The following is a 14,535-nucleotide window of genomic DNA, read 5'->3' on the forward strand; positions in this document are numbered from 1 at the left end:
CAACTGGTGTTCTACCCTGATTTTCTCCTGTAGTGACTGACTATCCTCCTCCTGCTATCTGTTTCTCCCCAGACGCCTCCAATCACCGTGCTCCCCCTCACACCTAAAATTGGAATGGGTAAACCAGCCATAACCAAGAGGAAGTTCTCCCCTGGGAAGGCCAGGATTAGACAGGTTAGTGACCATTAACCTCTGTGTGATAATCGATTTATTTACTCTTCCTCATTAATTAGTTGTCGTAAAGTTAACGTGTTAATCTATGCAATTATTCATGCAGTTAACGCAGCTTTATTTACTTCCGGTGTGTGTTGACCCCTTAAGCCGTTGCACTTAAATTGTATTTATAATGGCTCTCATCTACAGCAAGTTGTAAATTGGCTTATTTGAGGAAATTGCACTTTCTTGTTTCTTGTTCTTCTGAGTTTGTACCCTATGGTTGAAATGCACTTATTGTAAGTCGCTTTGGATAAAAGCGTCAGCTAAATGACATGTAATGTAATGCATGCTGCAGTCAGTTAGATGGGGGAGACGGTAGTTGAAGCTGCAGGGACCTCTTTGCATTGGAAGTAAAACAAACAGAAGAACTCTGCAGAGGAATTCCTCCACGTGTCAAACGGAAGGTGGTGATTGTGCCCGGAACATGTTGGTAGCTGCTCGGCTACTTCCATCTCAACATCCACCATGCAGAGGACCACCGCTGTGTCCCTAAAAGACAGTGGAGATGGTTGTGGATTTCAGGAAGAACTGAGTCCCACCTTCCCCCATCACCCCGTGTGACTCCCCGTCACCGCTGTGGATTCTAGGGCTGTCAAAATTTCTCAAACATGACGTTGGAATATTCCCTTTAAGAAAACACATATAGTCGAACATATTTGAATTTCTAGTTGCGCATTAGGCACGTCAATAAGAGACAAATTAATACGAGACATAACTACTTGTATAGGTCATTTATTTAAGTTCAAACATATTACCTACACAAAACTAAGTAAACTAATGGCCAAGACTGCAGACCATGGCGCCCCTCTCTCTCTCTCTCTCTCTCTCTCTCTCTCTCTCTCTCTCACATAGACCGTTTAAATGAAAAACAACAATAAAGGAATCCTGAGTGCTGATCGAGAGTTTTGTGCAAGCCATTTAAGGTTGTCCTTTTTGTCCCAAATATGGCAGGCTTCATTCAGTGAAACAAATATTATTTACATAAATTTAAGTTTTATAATGCAGAACCGACATTGAACGTTCCGAGCGAGCTGTGCTGAGGTAAACATGAAACTTTTCCTTGGCGTGAAACGGCAAATAATCAAACAGTGCATGAAGCCTTTAATTTAATTCATGCAATATACAGCTGCCCACTCGCAAAGCAGACAGTCGCGCTGCTGCTGCCGCTATTGTTTAAAAATGTTTTTTTTACATTTGAATATTCATTTTCACAATTTTTAAATTCTGTTTTTATCAACTATTCAAATAAATATTTGAATTTAGAATATTCGTTGACAGCCCTAGTGGATTCCTTCAGTTTTCTGGCCTCCATTACCCAGGACCTCAAGTGGGAGCTTGAAGGCCAAGAAGGCTTAGCAGAGGTTGTTCTTCAGCTGAAGAAATTCAACCTGCCAAAGACGATGATGGTCCACTTCTACACGGCCATCATGGAGTCCACCGTCTGGTACGCTGCAGCCACAGCCAAGGACAAGGGCAGGCTGCAGCGTGTCCTCCGCTCCGCAGAGAGGCTGATCGGCTGCAACCTGCCGTCCCTGCAGGACTTGTTCGCTTCCAGGACCCTGAAGCAGCTAAAAAGTTGTGGCCCGGACAAAACCTCTTTGTGCCCCTTCCGTCTGGCAGGAGGCTGAGGTCCATCAGGACCAAGACGTCCTGCTACACAAACTGTTTTTTTCCCCGTTAGCAGTTGGTCTCATGAAGTCAGAGTCCGTCATTGACCCAATAACTTCATCCCGGAATCATTTTGCACAGTGGTTTCTCTCCCTATGAAACATGGTCATACCGACGTGTTTTAACGTAATCGGTTCATATTGTTAATTTGTGTTTTGTATATTTTTTCTTCTTTTATTCTTGCACAAATTCACCGAGACAAATTCCTCTGTGTGTAATATATGTGGCAATACATATGTGGCTTCTGATTCAGATGTTTATTTATATATATATATATATATAGGCGCGCATCATGTGTTTTAATATTTTGCTTTGTGTTTTCTCCTCTCATTCTTGCGCCTTCATTTTATCCTGTACCCCGTCCGTCCCACACACAAATACACACTCAGGGTTTGTGGTGGAGTAATCGCAGGACAGTCAGCCCCCCCTCGTCATCACAGGATTCCATGGGAGAAGCTGGGTGGGACAATCTCATGCCCCGTCCACCGGACCCCCCCCTCTGGAGCATGAAAGTGGTAAAGAAGCACACTCTTATTGTTAATACTGTGTGTGTGTATTAACTATATATATATATATATATATATATATATAGTTAATAACACATAAAGTATCACAGGCATCAAAGTACTTTTACAGTTTCTTGGTTGATTTATGTCTTAACAATCCTGACAACGACATTAAAGTTCAACAAACAACAAGCATTAAAATGTTCTATAGAGTAACTTTATTATATACAGACCTTCATGATGTCATTGTACTTAACTCCTCCTACTCTCAGGGTCGAGGTTCAGGGTTCCCAGGGAGACGAAGGTCTAGAGGAGGTTTAGGAGGCGCAAGAGGAGCGAGAGGGAGGAGCCGTCTGAAGACTCAGGAGAGTCTGACTGTGTCACCAGGAGTAAGAAAAAACACACACACACACACGCATAAAGACAGACACACATCATGGATATTAAGGACTGTTGTGTGCGTGTCAGTGTGTGTATGTGGAGCCGTTCCAGCCGAAGGAGGAGGAGGAGGAGGAGAACTCGATGCACAACACAGTGGTGATGTTCTCCACCTCTGACCTGTTCACCCTCAGACAGGTAACCGCTCCTGATGAGAGGAGTCACTATATATGTTTGTCTATGTACACATGTATGTAACATGTGTCTGTGTGTGCAGGACATGTGTGTTGTGTGTGGAAGCTTTGGTCGTGGTGCTGAGGGCCGACTGTTGGCCTGTTCTCAGTGTGGACAGTGTTACCATCCCTACTGTGTCAGCGTGAAGGTCAGTGTAGCTTTTTTTTTTTTGCTCCACGTCAACCTTTGGACTCTGAGATCTGAACCTCAGCTTCTGTCTGCAGGTCACTCGGGTTGTGCTGACGAAAGGGTGGCGCTGTCTGGAGTGCACGGTGTGTGAGGCGTGTGGCGAGGCCAGCGACCCTGGGAGACTGTTGCTATGCGATGACTGTGACATCAGCTATCACACCTACTGCCTGGACCCGCCCCTTCTGACTGTCCCTAAGGGAGCCTGGAAGTGCAAGTGGTGGGTCACCCGACTGTGTGTGTGTGTGTGTGTGTGTGTGTGTGTGTGTGTTGGTCCTCAGATGTTTATGTGTGTATGCGTGTCGTCCACTTTGACGGTGTGTGTGTTCTCAGGTGTGTGTGGTGTGTGAAGTGCGGATCCGCCTCCCCCGGCCTGCAGTGTGATTGGCAGGATAACTACAGTCACTGTGGACCGTGTGCCAGTCTGAGCCGCTGTCCTCTCTGCCAGAGACATTACACACAAGACGACCTGATACTGCAGTGTCAGCAGTGTGATAGGTAACACACACACAGACATTTAAACAGAACAGTAAATACCTGAGCAGTAAGGTAACTTCTTCTTCTTTGTGTGTTTGTAGGTGGGTCCACGCTGTGTGTCAGGGCTTGAACACTGAAGAAGAGGTGGAGGCTGCGGCCGACGAAGGCTTCGACTGCCAGCTATGCCGAACACACAGCCGTAGCTCTTGCGGTAAAAACGCAGGCTAACGGCTAACACAACCGTCGTACTGAGCTTCACCGCTGCATTTGATGCTCTTAGTTTGATTTGGAACGCTTGGGTGGTTTGTATTCATCTGATGCCTGTGTGTTTCAGGGAGGTCAGACAGGTTGGACTCCCCCTTCACGGCTCAGATCGTCTCCAGGATCAGAGAACCAGGTCCGACTTATGTTTGTGGAGATACCAAATGTTTCACAGCATGAGTAGAAAATACATCATTCATATGTATGATATGGATCAACAATAATGATGATGATGATGATGCTGTTTGTGTGTGCAGATGTGAAGACATACACTCAGGACGGAGTGTGTCTCACGGAGTCGGGTCTCTCTCACCTGCAGTCTCTGGTGGAACCTCTCACATCACCGCGCAGCTACCGCAGGTGAGCCGACTCTCCTTAATCAGTGCATTCAATGGTTGATGATTCATTTATTTAAAATGTATGTATGAATAATAACTTGAGTCATAAACCTGTCAATTGGAGTAATGATGGTCTCCAGATATCCAACTCTAATGCTGCGTTCACACCAAAAGCGAAATATTCGCGCGAGTAGATTCAATGCACAGACACATCTGGTCGTGAATGAGACGAATTTAATCGGGCGGTGCGCAAGACGTGGGACGCGAAAAAGCGACAGACGCTGTTTTGCGAACGCCAATCAGCGTTGAGATGTTCCGCTCGTAATCACCGCCGTCCTGCTGCCACAGCGTGAATACGCTTTATGAAACTGCCAGAGACTGAACGCCTGTAAGTTAGTTTGTGTAACCGAGAGACTCACCGATCCGACACATCAGGTCATCAGACCGGCTGCTGGTCCGCCTGAAGCCGCGCTGGAAGCCGCAGTCATCCAGACGCACTTCCTGGAGGAGTCTGTGACATTCAAGCTGTGTGCGGCGACAGATGATGTCATGAACCCGAACACAACACGTTTGCGGTTCTGACGTTTGTCATTCACACAACAAATAAAGAAAGAAAAAAGAAATAATGGTTTATTTCCATGGTGGATAGCGGAAACGTAACTGTCTTTATGGAAAAAAGCCGAGGTAATAAGCCAGAGATAAGCCACGCCCCCTTTCACTAGTCTAGCTGACAAAATTTGCTTCGCTTTTGGCTCCGCCTCTTGGATCAACGGGGTGGAGCTTCGGTTGACCTGTTGGTTGGTTAACAATGAGGGCTTTGATCAGTTGTTTCTTGATCAGGTGTAAACCCAAACTGAAGCTGAGGATCATCAACCAGAACAGTGTGTCCGTTATGCAAACTCCAACTGACACTGACCCCCCCTCCAAGCAAGACCCCAGCAGAGGTCAGAGGTCACATACATACATATACACACACACACACACACTTTCGCTTTATCCCTCGTCAAAAAAAAGCATCCTATGTTTCCTCCAGGTGACTTGGAATGTGAGATAAAATCTGACTCCAGCCCTGAGCGAGACCACGATGATGTCACAAAGGAGTGTCAGGTTACCGATGGCAACCAGAAGAGGAAAAGGAAACCCTACAGGCCTGGTGAGGAGTTACAGGAGAGAGAATCAGGAGGTGGATCTCAGCCTAATCGCCATCAGGCGATGGGACATGGCAGGCTGTCAACTTCTGTCACATGATCCACCTGTCTCCCTTCCTCCCCACCTGTCTGTCTCTCAGGTATTGGTGGGTTCATGGTGCGTCAGCGTGGAGGAAAATCCGGTCCAAGCCGAATCAAACTGTGCAGAAAAGATTTACCAGAGAGGCTGCTGGGCAACGAAGGTGAAGCTTCACAAACCTGTACCTGTGTTTTTACTCAGCAAGTTTGTTAATATTATGGTCTGTCATACATCAGGCCTTTTGGTTGCAGACGTTTCCCTGGAGACGCTGTTCCCTGCCGAGCAGACTAATGAGAAGGTGAAGAAGAGGTACAGAAAGAAGAAGACTAAGCTGGAGGAGGCGTTCCCTTCCTACCTCCAGGTAACGCACGGACACACACACACACACACACACACACACATATATACTGTAAATCTGACTGTCTCACCCTCTCTCCAGGAGGCCTTCTTTGGTCGCGTTCTTCTAGACGTGAGCCGGCAAGCAGACACAAGGCGGGACTCCGAGACGCTGAGTACTGGCAAATCAGGAGAAACGATGGGTGAAATAAAAAGCCCCGCCCATGCATTACATAGCCCCTCCCCCTCAGGCCGTCCGCTTGGCACCGTGGGGGCCGACGCCATGAAGAAGGAGGGAACGCTGCGTGAGTTTTTCATTTATTCAAATCCTATTTGCATTTCTTCATCTTTCATTTGTGTTTTGATTTACATTGTGAATCACGTGTGTGTTTTCATGGTGTGTGTTTGTGTGTGTGTGTGTGTGTGTGTCTGTCACTGTCCAGACATGTCGGAGGACGCTCTGCTGGATCTGTCTGATGTTCTCAGCACTGATCCTCACATACTGGGCTCAGGACACACAGGTAGACACACACCCACATACATCTGGGTGACTGATTACCACCCTCCCCTCCTCTAGTGTGTCTTCATTATCAGGAAAGTCTTTATAGAGTCCAGATGGAAACAGTGCAGGGATACCAACGAAGAAGAGTGTTCACACCGTCTTTGTTTTCAGGTCACTTCCAGGTGGAACGCTCCCTCTCTCCCTTTGGTAAGACCCCCACCGTCTGCTCCTCCTTCTGTGCCTCTTTCTCCTGCAGATGACTGCTGACTGCTTCTTCTTCTCCTGCGAGTGTCCCTGACTGCTTCTTCTTCTCCTGCGAGTGTCCCTGACTGCTTCTTCTTCTCCTGCGAGTGTCCCTGACTGCTTCTTCTTCTCCTGCGAGTGTCCCTGACTGCTTCTTCTTCTCCTGCGAGTGTCCCTGACTGCTTCTTCTTCTCCTGCGAGTGTCCCTGACTGCTTCTTCTTCTCCTGCAGATGTCCCTGACTGCTTCTTCTTCTCCTGCAGATGTCCCTGACTGCTTCTTCTTCTCCTGCAGATGTCCCTGACTGCTTCTTCTTCTCCTGCAGATGTCCCTGACTGCTTCTTCTTCTCCTGCAGATGTCCCTGACTGCTTCTTCTTCTCCTGCGAGTGTCCCTGACTGCTTCTTCTTCTCCTGCAGATGTCCCTGACTGCTTCTTCTTCTCCTGCAGATGTCCCTGACTGCTTCTTCTTCTCCTGCAGATGTCCCTGACTGCTTCTTCTTCTCCTGCAGATGTCCCTGACTGCTTCTTCTTCTCCTGCAGATGTCCCTGACTGCTTCTTCTTCTCCTGCGAGTGTCCCTGACTGCTTCTTCTTCTCCTGCAGATGTCCCTGACTGCTTCTTCTTCTCCTGCAGATGTCCCTGACTGCTTCTTCTTCTCCTGCGAGTGTCCCTGACTGCTTCTTCTTCTCCTGCGAGTGTCCCTGACTGCTTCTTCTTCTCCTGCGAGTGTCCCTGACTGCTTCTTCTTCTCCTGCGAGTGTCCCTGACTGCTTCTTCTTCTCCTGCAGATGTCCCTGACTGCTTCTTCTTCTCCTGCAGATGTCCCTGACTGCTTCTTCTTCTCCTGCAGATGTCCCTGACTGCTTCTTCTTCTCCTGCGAGTGTCCCTGACTGCTTCTTCTTCTCCTGCAGATGTCCCTGACTGCTTCTTCTTCTCCTGCAGATGACTGCTGACTGCTTCTTCTTCTCCTGCAGATGACTGCTGACTGCTTCTTCTTCTCCTGCAGATGTCCCTGACTGCTTCTTCTTCTCCTGCGAGTGTCCCTGACTGCTTCTTCTTCTCCTGCGAGTGTCCCTGACTGCTTCTTCTTCTCCTGCGAGTGTCCCTGACTGCTTCTTCTTCTCCTGCGAGTGTCCCTGACTGCTTCTTCTTCTCCTGCAGATGTCCCTGACTGCTTCTTCTTCTCCTGCAGATGTCCCTGACTGCTTCTTCTTCTCCTGCAGATGTCCCTGACTGCTTCTTCTTCTCCTGCAGATGTCCCTGACTGCTTCTTCTTCTCCTGCAGATGTCCCTGACTGCTTCTTCTTCTCCTGCAGATGTCCCTGACTGCTTCTTCTTCTCCTGCGAGTGTCCCTGACTGCTTCTTCTTCTTCTTCTCCTGCGAGTGTCCCCGACTGCTTCCCCTCACCTGTTTATCTGTCTCTTCTTCTGTATTTCTTAGCCGGTCTGGACATTGGCTTGATTGGTGGTGACAGGACAGGAAGTGGTGGCCGTGGCATCAGGGCGGTTCAGGAAGAGCCTCTCGATGCCATCTTAAGTCCAGAGCTCGACAAGATGGTCGCTGACGGTGAGACTTTTTCAATTTATATTTTTAATCAGGTCTAACAGTTTCTTCGAAATTTAACATTAATTTATTCATCGTCAACTGCTGTCAGCGGCTTTACTGCGAGCTTCTCACCCTCTAAGGGAGACGCCAGCCACTCTCCTGAGGAAACCCATTTTGGCCGCTTGTACCCGTGACCTAGTTCTTTCGGTCATTTCGCCCGTCCTTCATGACCATTAGGTGAGGGTAGGAACGAAGATTGGCCGGTAGATCGAGAGCTTTGCCTTCCGGCTCAGCTCTCTTTTTGTCACAACGGCGCGGTAAAGCGAGTCTCGCCCCGCTGCTCCGATTCTCCGGCCAAACTCACACTCCATCCTCCCCTCACTCGTGAACAAGACCCCGAGGTACTTGAACTCCTTCACTTGGGGTAAGGACACATTCCCTTTCCGGAGTAGGGAGTAGGCAATCCCATAGGTTTCCTGCTGAGAACCATGGCCTCAGATGTTGAGGTCCTAATTCTCATCCCAACCACTTCACAGTGGGCAACGAACTGCTCCAGTGAGAGTTGGAGTCACAGACAGAGGATGCCATCAGGACCACATCATCTGCAAAAAGCAGCGATGAAATCCACAGCCCCGAAAACCGCATTGTTCCTCTTCAATCCTTGGTTCGACTATCAACCGAACTCTGCTTTTCAGCACCTTGGAGTAGACTTTGCTGGGTTTCGGCTTTCAGCATCTCTCATTGATGGATCTCATCGATCCACGGGGCTTTGCCACTGCAAAGTTGTTTGACTACCTCAGTGACCTTCTAGTTCGCAGCAGCCTCTGTGTCTGTTTATAAATCTATAATGCACGTACAACAGTATGCTTATAGACATATGTATCAGTAATCAATAATGTATAGCAGTTAACTCATCAGTTATGTTATTTTTCAGGAGCCATCCTCAGCAAACTGTACAACATCCCAGGTGAGTCCTGATCACGTGAGCAAAGGAGACTTCTTCCTCCATATTTATGGTCAACCGCTTACTGAATATCATTCATATCATATCAGATTGTTTCCAAATGAAGCTCTAAATGTCATATTTTATGACCATCTCTATTCCTTAATCCTCAATGAAAGAGGTCCCTCGTCTTTCACTCCGTCGAGTTATTGGAAAAGACATCGAATCTACAAATACTATAATACCAATATTATGACATATTTAAACACAACTAGAACAAGCTACCAAACATTGTGGAGTTACATTTATATTCTATGAAGCTCGTCGTGTTCTGAACTCATAACAGTCATGTGAAGTATGTTATAGCGTTTATGGTGAATCCCTGGTTGGATAGGGCAATCAGATTTAGTTTGTGACGGTGTGTGTCTGTGTGTGTGTAGAGCTGGAGGGAAAGGACGTAGAGGAGGTCTTCACTGCTGTTCTCAGTCCGAACCGCAGCATCAACCAACATTCTGAGCAGAGCCAACGCACACAAACTGCTGTTGGGAGTAAGACAAACACACACCACACAGGTACACACAAACAAAACAGACCCTACGTTACAAATAGACACACTTGATTGGGTCCTGTTACAGTTTTCCTCCTTCAGTACAAAGGCATATCTACGAAGATGACACTAAAAGTTAAATCTAAACTGACTCTACCTCAACTATATTCCCACTCTACTCCAAATGAAAGCAGTCAATATTATCACGGAGATTCAATTAATGTAACGGAAAAAATAAAAGGTTGAATATTATTGTGATTATTATTATTACGGATGGATAATTAAACCTCTGTCCTTCAGCAACAACGACGTTTCCTCGTCTACCGCTGATGAACGGCCTGACGGGAGCTCCTTCTCATTTTCCTAACACTCCCATGATATCCAGCGGTGCCCAGAGTCCAACGGGCTTTAGGGTACCGCCTCTGGACAGCACAGCCCCCGGGCTGGCCTCAACCAATCGGGTGTCAGCAAGAGGAGGCGAGCAGGACGTCATGTCGACTGCTCAGAGGGGCATGTTGAAGTGGGAGAAGGAGGAAACTCTGGGAGACATGGCCACTGTTGCTCCTGTCCTCTACTGTAACACCAAGTTCCCCCAGCTGAGAGAGCAGCATCCTGGTACGAACACACTAAATATTTCTTGTTCTACTATATTTACCTCCCTTTTTATAGAGGAGACAAGTGCCTAGGGGTGGGGTGAAAAAAGAACAGTATACAGTATATATAGTTTGTATTGATACACGAAAGCCAAGTATCAACCCTTTATTCCACGAATGATCTTTTTGGTCTTCAACTTTTTAATCAATTACTTTTTCAGTCTACTAGATCAGTAGTCCCCAACCTGTTTTTACCTCACGGACCGTTTTTATGTCAGACAATATATCGCGGACCGGTCGAGAAGGTCCGGCGGAATAACGGGGGGGTTAAGTAGTCGTTGCGGGCCGAACGGCCGAAGGACGGGGGAGGGGGAGGGGGGGTGTAGTCGCGTGCTCTGTGTTTGCTGGTGGGCGAAACTGCCGTGTACGTGCGCGGTAAGAAGACAACTGTAAACGTGAAGAAAAGCGCCTGGTGACGCGTGGGGAATCTGTCAGAGGGACGAGCGCACATAATTAGTAGAAAAGCCGGTCAATTTTCAAAATAAAACATTTTTCAGAAAAAAATATATAAATATTCTTTCTGTGGTGCGGCCCGGTACCAAACAGCCCACGGACCGGTAGCGGTCCGCGGCCCGGTGGTTGGGGACCACTGTACTAGATGGTTCTGTGATGCTTTCTGGTTAGCACAGCGTGATTGGTAGGAGGTTGGTCGAAACAAAAATGGAGACTTCAGGGAGAAGTCAAAAAACTAATAGTCAATGCTACCTTCCAATTGTGAGCGAGCTAAGAAAATACACAATCTATCACCTCATGTGAAGCGTAAACACAACACACGTTTTTCTTGTACAAGTTGCCATCCACACACATTTTAATTCAGCAAGTTGGACTCTGTCGACTGTAATACATTTATGACTGGGTTGGTTGGTCAGTTTGTCTGCTCCACAATCCCGTTTTGTTGAAATACTAATAACTAATAATAAGAAAATATTTGAAGTGAGAGAAACAGACTGTCAACATATTTGATCAAATAAAATAAAGTTTTGCTTTATCACAATTTACGGTTAGGAAAAGGTAATAGTTTGCAATACTCGTATAGCATATTGCAGTATTGTGATATCTTATGTTGGTACCTTTGGTGATTCCCACTCCCAGTGACTACAGTAATAAAACACTGTTATGGTTGTGTGTGTGTGTGTGTCTCAGACTGGTCCACCAGAGTGAAGCAGATAGCCAAGCTGTGGAGGAAGGCCAGCTCTCAGGACAGGGCTCCCTTCGTAGTGAGTTTTCTCTTTCAAGCTGCAGCCGATCATTCATGACAGAAAGTGACACATCGAGTCACATATTTGGCTGTTGGTGATTTACTGAAAATGTTGTTTTGTTTTCTCTCTCCACCAGCAAAAAGCTCGTGATAATCGGGCGGCGCAGCGTATCAGCAAGGTGCAGCTGTCAAACGAGCAACTCAAGCGCCAACAGCAACAGCAGCCGCAGCAACCACATCATCAGCCGCAACATCAGCCGCAACATCAGCCGCAACATCAGCCGCAACATCAGCCGCAACATCAGCCGCAACATCAGCCGCAACATCAGCCGCAGCAGCCACATCATCAGCCGCAGCCGCAACATCAGCCGCAACATCAGCCGCAGCAGCAACATCAGCCGCACCGCCATCAGCAGCAACATCAGCAGCCACTGCACCTGCATCAGCCCTCGCAGCAGCCGCACCATCAGCAGCATTTACCACCACTCCCTCTACCGCTGCTTCAGGGACCTTTTGACCCTGTTTCCTTGGAGACGGAGGTAGCGTTTAAGGACCCACTGAGGCCCAAAGAGTCGGAACAGGAGCAGGAGTGGAAGTTCAGACAGGTAACCAGTGTTTCAGTGTGTTTGTCTTTATCACATCTCCACCCATGATTTAGAATCCGAGAGAGAAATCAACACCAGACTCTTGTAATAAAAATATCAGCTTATTGTGATTCACAGAATAATGTGTTGCATCACGTAGTTCAATAACTAACTGATTTTGTCCAATCATTCCATTGGATGGTGTTGGTTTCCCACTCTGAGTAGTAACCATGGTAACACCCAGGCTGCATGTTAAGGGGGGGAGCAGTGCCTCACTGGGCGATGGGGTCATGTGACTTTTACTATCATTGTGTCATGGATGAAGATGATTTGCATGCTGAGCCTCACTCACTGACTCCAACTAATATCTGTGATGTCATTGTCATTGAAAAGGGAGAGGTAAAAGACAGATGGGGAGCCGGTAAGAAGAGGCAGGAAAATCTCCCCCAAAGCAAAGCCCTAAAATCACCAACAGATAAAGATTGTCCCTACCAGGCATCTGTAGCAGGAGGTGGCAAAGAGGCTCTGGTAAGATCTCAAGGCGAACTTGTTCCAGGGAGACTTCCTGACCCTCTCAAATCCTCTTTCTCTCCCACAGCAACATGCTGCTGGTCCACACACAGTTTTCACTGGGTTCACCTGGAGGTCAGCAGCTGATTAGCAAGGTGGCAAAGCAAGTTTATTTGTATAGCGCATTTTAACAACAAGGCAAAGTGCTTCACATAAAACTCCAAAAGCATCAAGATATAAGGCGAAAGGAAATTTAAAAACACATAGATTAGTTCGGGGCAGTTAGCAGCTACACAATAGCTACTCAGCAACTACTATTAGCTGGTTAATATTCAACTGCTGGTCAGCAATGGATTACATTAGTCAAATAATTGATTTGTTGATTGACAAAGAATGAAACTAATTTGATTTATGATTTAATTAAGTAAACAAATTGCCATCTTCTGAAATGTTCTGTTTCAACCGTGGAGAATATCTCTGTTTAGTGTGAATCTGTTACAGTCTATAGGATGTTTACGTTCAGTAAAACATTATTATTATTATTATTATTCTTCAGCAACACTCAGACTGGAGAGGTGTCAGTGAGCCTCTCCTAAAGCAGAGAGGATTTCAGAAACATGGACCCACGGCTCACGGTTGTCTTCTCTGGGATTGAAGAACGCTCATTGCAGTGTGGCTGACTTTATTCTCACTCTGAATGTTGTTCTGCTGCCGTCCTTCAGCATCCCAGCACAGGGTCCTCTTCTTCTGAGGCTCTCCTGGCCTCATCGTACCAAACCAACAGAACCACTATGCGCCATTGTGATCCGGTAGATGAGGAGTAGCCTGGAACCAGTTAGTAAATAGGAATATAAGAGTGATAGTGGTAGTCAGGGGGTATGAGACGAGGCAGCGATGGTCTTAAATGCAAAAAGTCACAATTGCACAAAGTGCTTCAGTTTCCCTGGGAGCTGAGCTCTAGTGGTGAGAGTTTATATAGCGGTCTGGTGTTCTGGCTTAACATCAGACCCCCCCCCCCAGCATGATGGAGAGGCGACAGGACAGTCCGAAATAAGGTGTGTGTGTGTGTGTGTGTGTGTGTGTGTGTGTGTGTGTGTGTGTATGTGTGCGCTGAAGGATGACCGCAGCTTGACATTACAGTGAGCAGGTATCACGGAATGATTAACCAGGTGAGAGACAGACAGCAGGAAGGATAAATGATAAGCCCCCCCAACACAGCACACCCCTCCTCCAGCATATTACATGATGTCATGCTGCATGCCGTAGCCTCCATTCATCACTGATATCATGAGTAGACAGAGGGATAGCGAGCATTACGAGCGGCCATCAGACGTAGAGACGCTGACTCGTGTCTGTTTCCTTTTCTGTCTTTTAGCAAATGCGTCAGAAGAGCAAACAGCTGGCCAAGATGGAGGCCAGCCAGAAGCTGGAGCAGGTGAAGAATGAGCAGCTCCTTCAGCAGAGGCAGCTCGCCGGGCGGCTTTCTCCAGATGGGGGCAGCCGAAGCCCCCCGGTGATGGGCCAGCAGCCCATCGGCGGAGGCAACACCTCCCCCCTCCATCCGCTGGGGTCCAGACACCAGAGCTTGGGACTGGCTGATGACGTGTTCCTCAGACCACAAGCCCCTCCCCCCTCTGGCTTCTCTTCGCTCCCTCACTCCCCCCTCCCCTCCTCTCCCCTCCATCAGCCGCCCTCTTCCCCTCAAATGTTCTCCCCGCCCTCCTCTCGTCCCTCATCACCCTGGGAACCCAACATTAAAGTAGCAGGGCCTCCTCGCACCCCCTCCTCGCAGCAGCGTCACAACTCCCTCAACTCCTCCCCAGCCCACGATGCCTTTGGTTCTCCTGCTCCGTCACCCGACTCCAAAACCTCTGATGTCTCCAGGACCCTTGGACTCCACCCAGGTAACCTCCCCTCGTAGCGGGTCCTCCCAGAGTCAGTGTCCTCCCAGTTTTCTCCTCCCGTTAACGTCTCCTCCTT

General features: G+C 47.7%; 1 protein-coding gene across 17 annotated transcripts in view; it reads left to right on the forward strand.

Moving 5' to 3' along the window:
* The window catches only part of LOC120815208 (histone-lysine N-methyltransferase 2C), a 53,307-nt gene that overhangs the window by 16,463 nt on the left and 22,309 nt on the right, over positions 1-14,535 (forward strand). For 5 of the 17 annotated variants that reach the window (XM_078096532.1, XM_078096536.1, XM_078096544.1 and 2 more), the window contains exons 16-40: positions 73-174; positions 2,274-2,399; positions 2,663-2,779; positions 2,859-2,966; positions 3,046-3,150; positions 3,227-3,408; positions 3,522-3,686; positions 3,767-3,876; positions 4,000-4,062; positions 4,184-4,286; positions 5,105-5,208; positions 5,298-5,417; positions 5,553-5,654; positions 5,728-5,852; positions 5,931-6,132; positions 6,271-6,348; positions 6,501-6,536; positions 8,016-8,141; positions 9,055-9,087; positions 9,504-9,635; positions 9,911-10,225; positions 11,407-11,480; positions 11,599-12,066; positions 12,439-12,573; positions 13,931-14,459. In XM_078096532.1, the coding sequence (XP_077952658.1) occupies positions 73-174; positions 2,274-2,399; positions 2,663-2,779; positions 2,859-2,966; positions 3,046-3,150; positions 3,227-3,408; positions 3,522-3,686; positions 3,767-3,876; positions 4,000-4,062; positions 4,184-4,286; positions 5,105-5,208; positions 5,298-5,417; positions 5,553-5,654; positions 5,728-5,852; positions 5,931-6,132; positions 6,271-6,348; positions 6,501-6,536; positions 8,016-8,141; positions 9,055-9,087; positions 9,504-9,635; positions 9,911-10,225; positions 11,407-11,480; positions 11,599-12,066; positions 12,439-12,573; positions 13,931-14,459 (3,760 nt within the window). The remainder of the gene's footprint in view (positions 1-72; positions 175-2,273; positions 2,400-2,662; positions 2,780-2,858; positions 2,967-3,045; positions 3,151-3,226; positions 3,409-3,521; positions 3,687-3,766; positions 3,877-3,999; positions 4,063-4,183; positions 4,287-5,104; positions 5,209-5,297; positions 5,418-5,552; positions 5,655-5,727; positions 5,853-5,930; positions 6,133-6,270; positions 6,349-6,500; positions 6,537-8,015; positions 8,142-9,054; positions 9,088-9,503; positions 9,636-9,910; positions 10,226-11,406; positions 11,481-11,598; positions 12,067-12,438; positions 12,574-13,930; positions 14,460-14,535) is intronic. The other 12 variants (XM_078096546.1, XM_078096547.1, XM_078096541.1 and 9 more) reach the window with 11 other exon arrangements.

The sequence above is a fragment of the Gasterosteus aculeatus genome, chromosome 21, assembly GCF_964276395.1.
Source record: "Gasterosteus aculeatus chromosome 21, fGasAcu3.hap1.1, whole genome shotgun sequence".
Taxonomy (NCBI): domain Eukaryota; kingdom Metazoa; phylum Chordata; class Actinopteri; order Perciformes; family Gasterosteidae; genus Gasterosteus; species Gasterosteus aculeatus.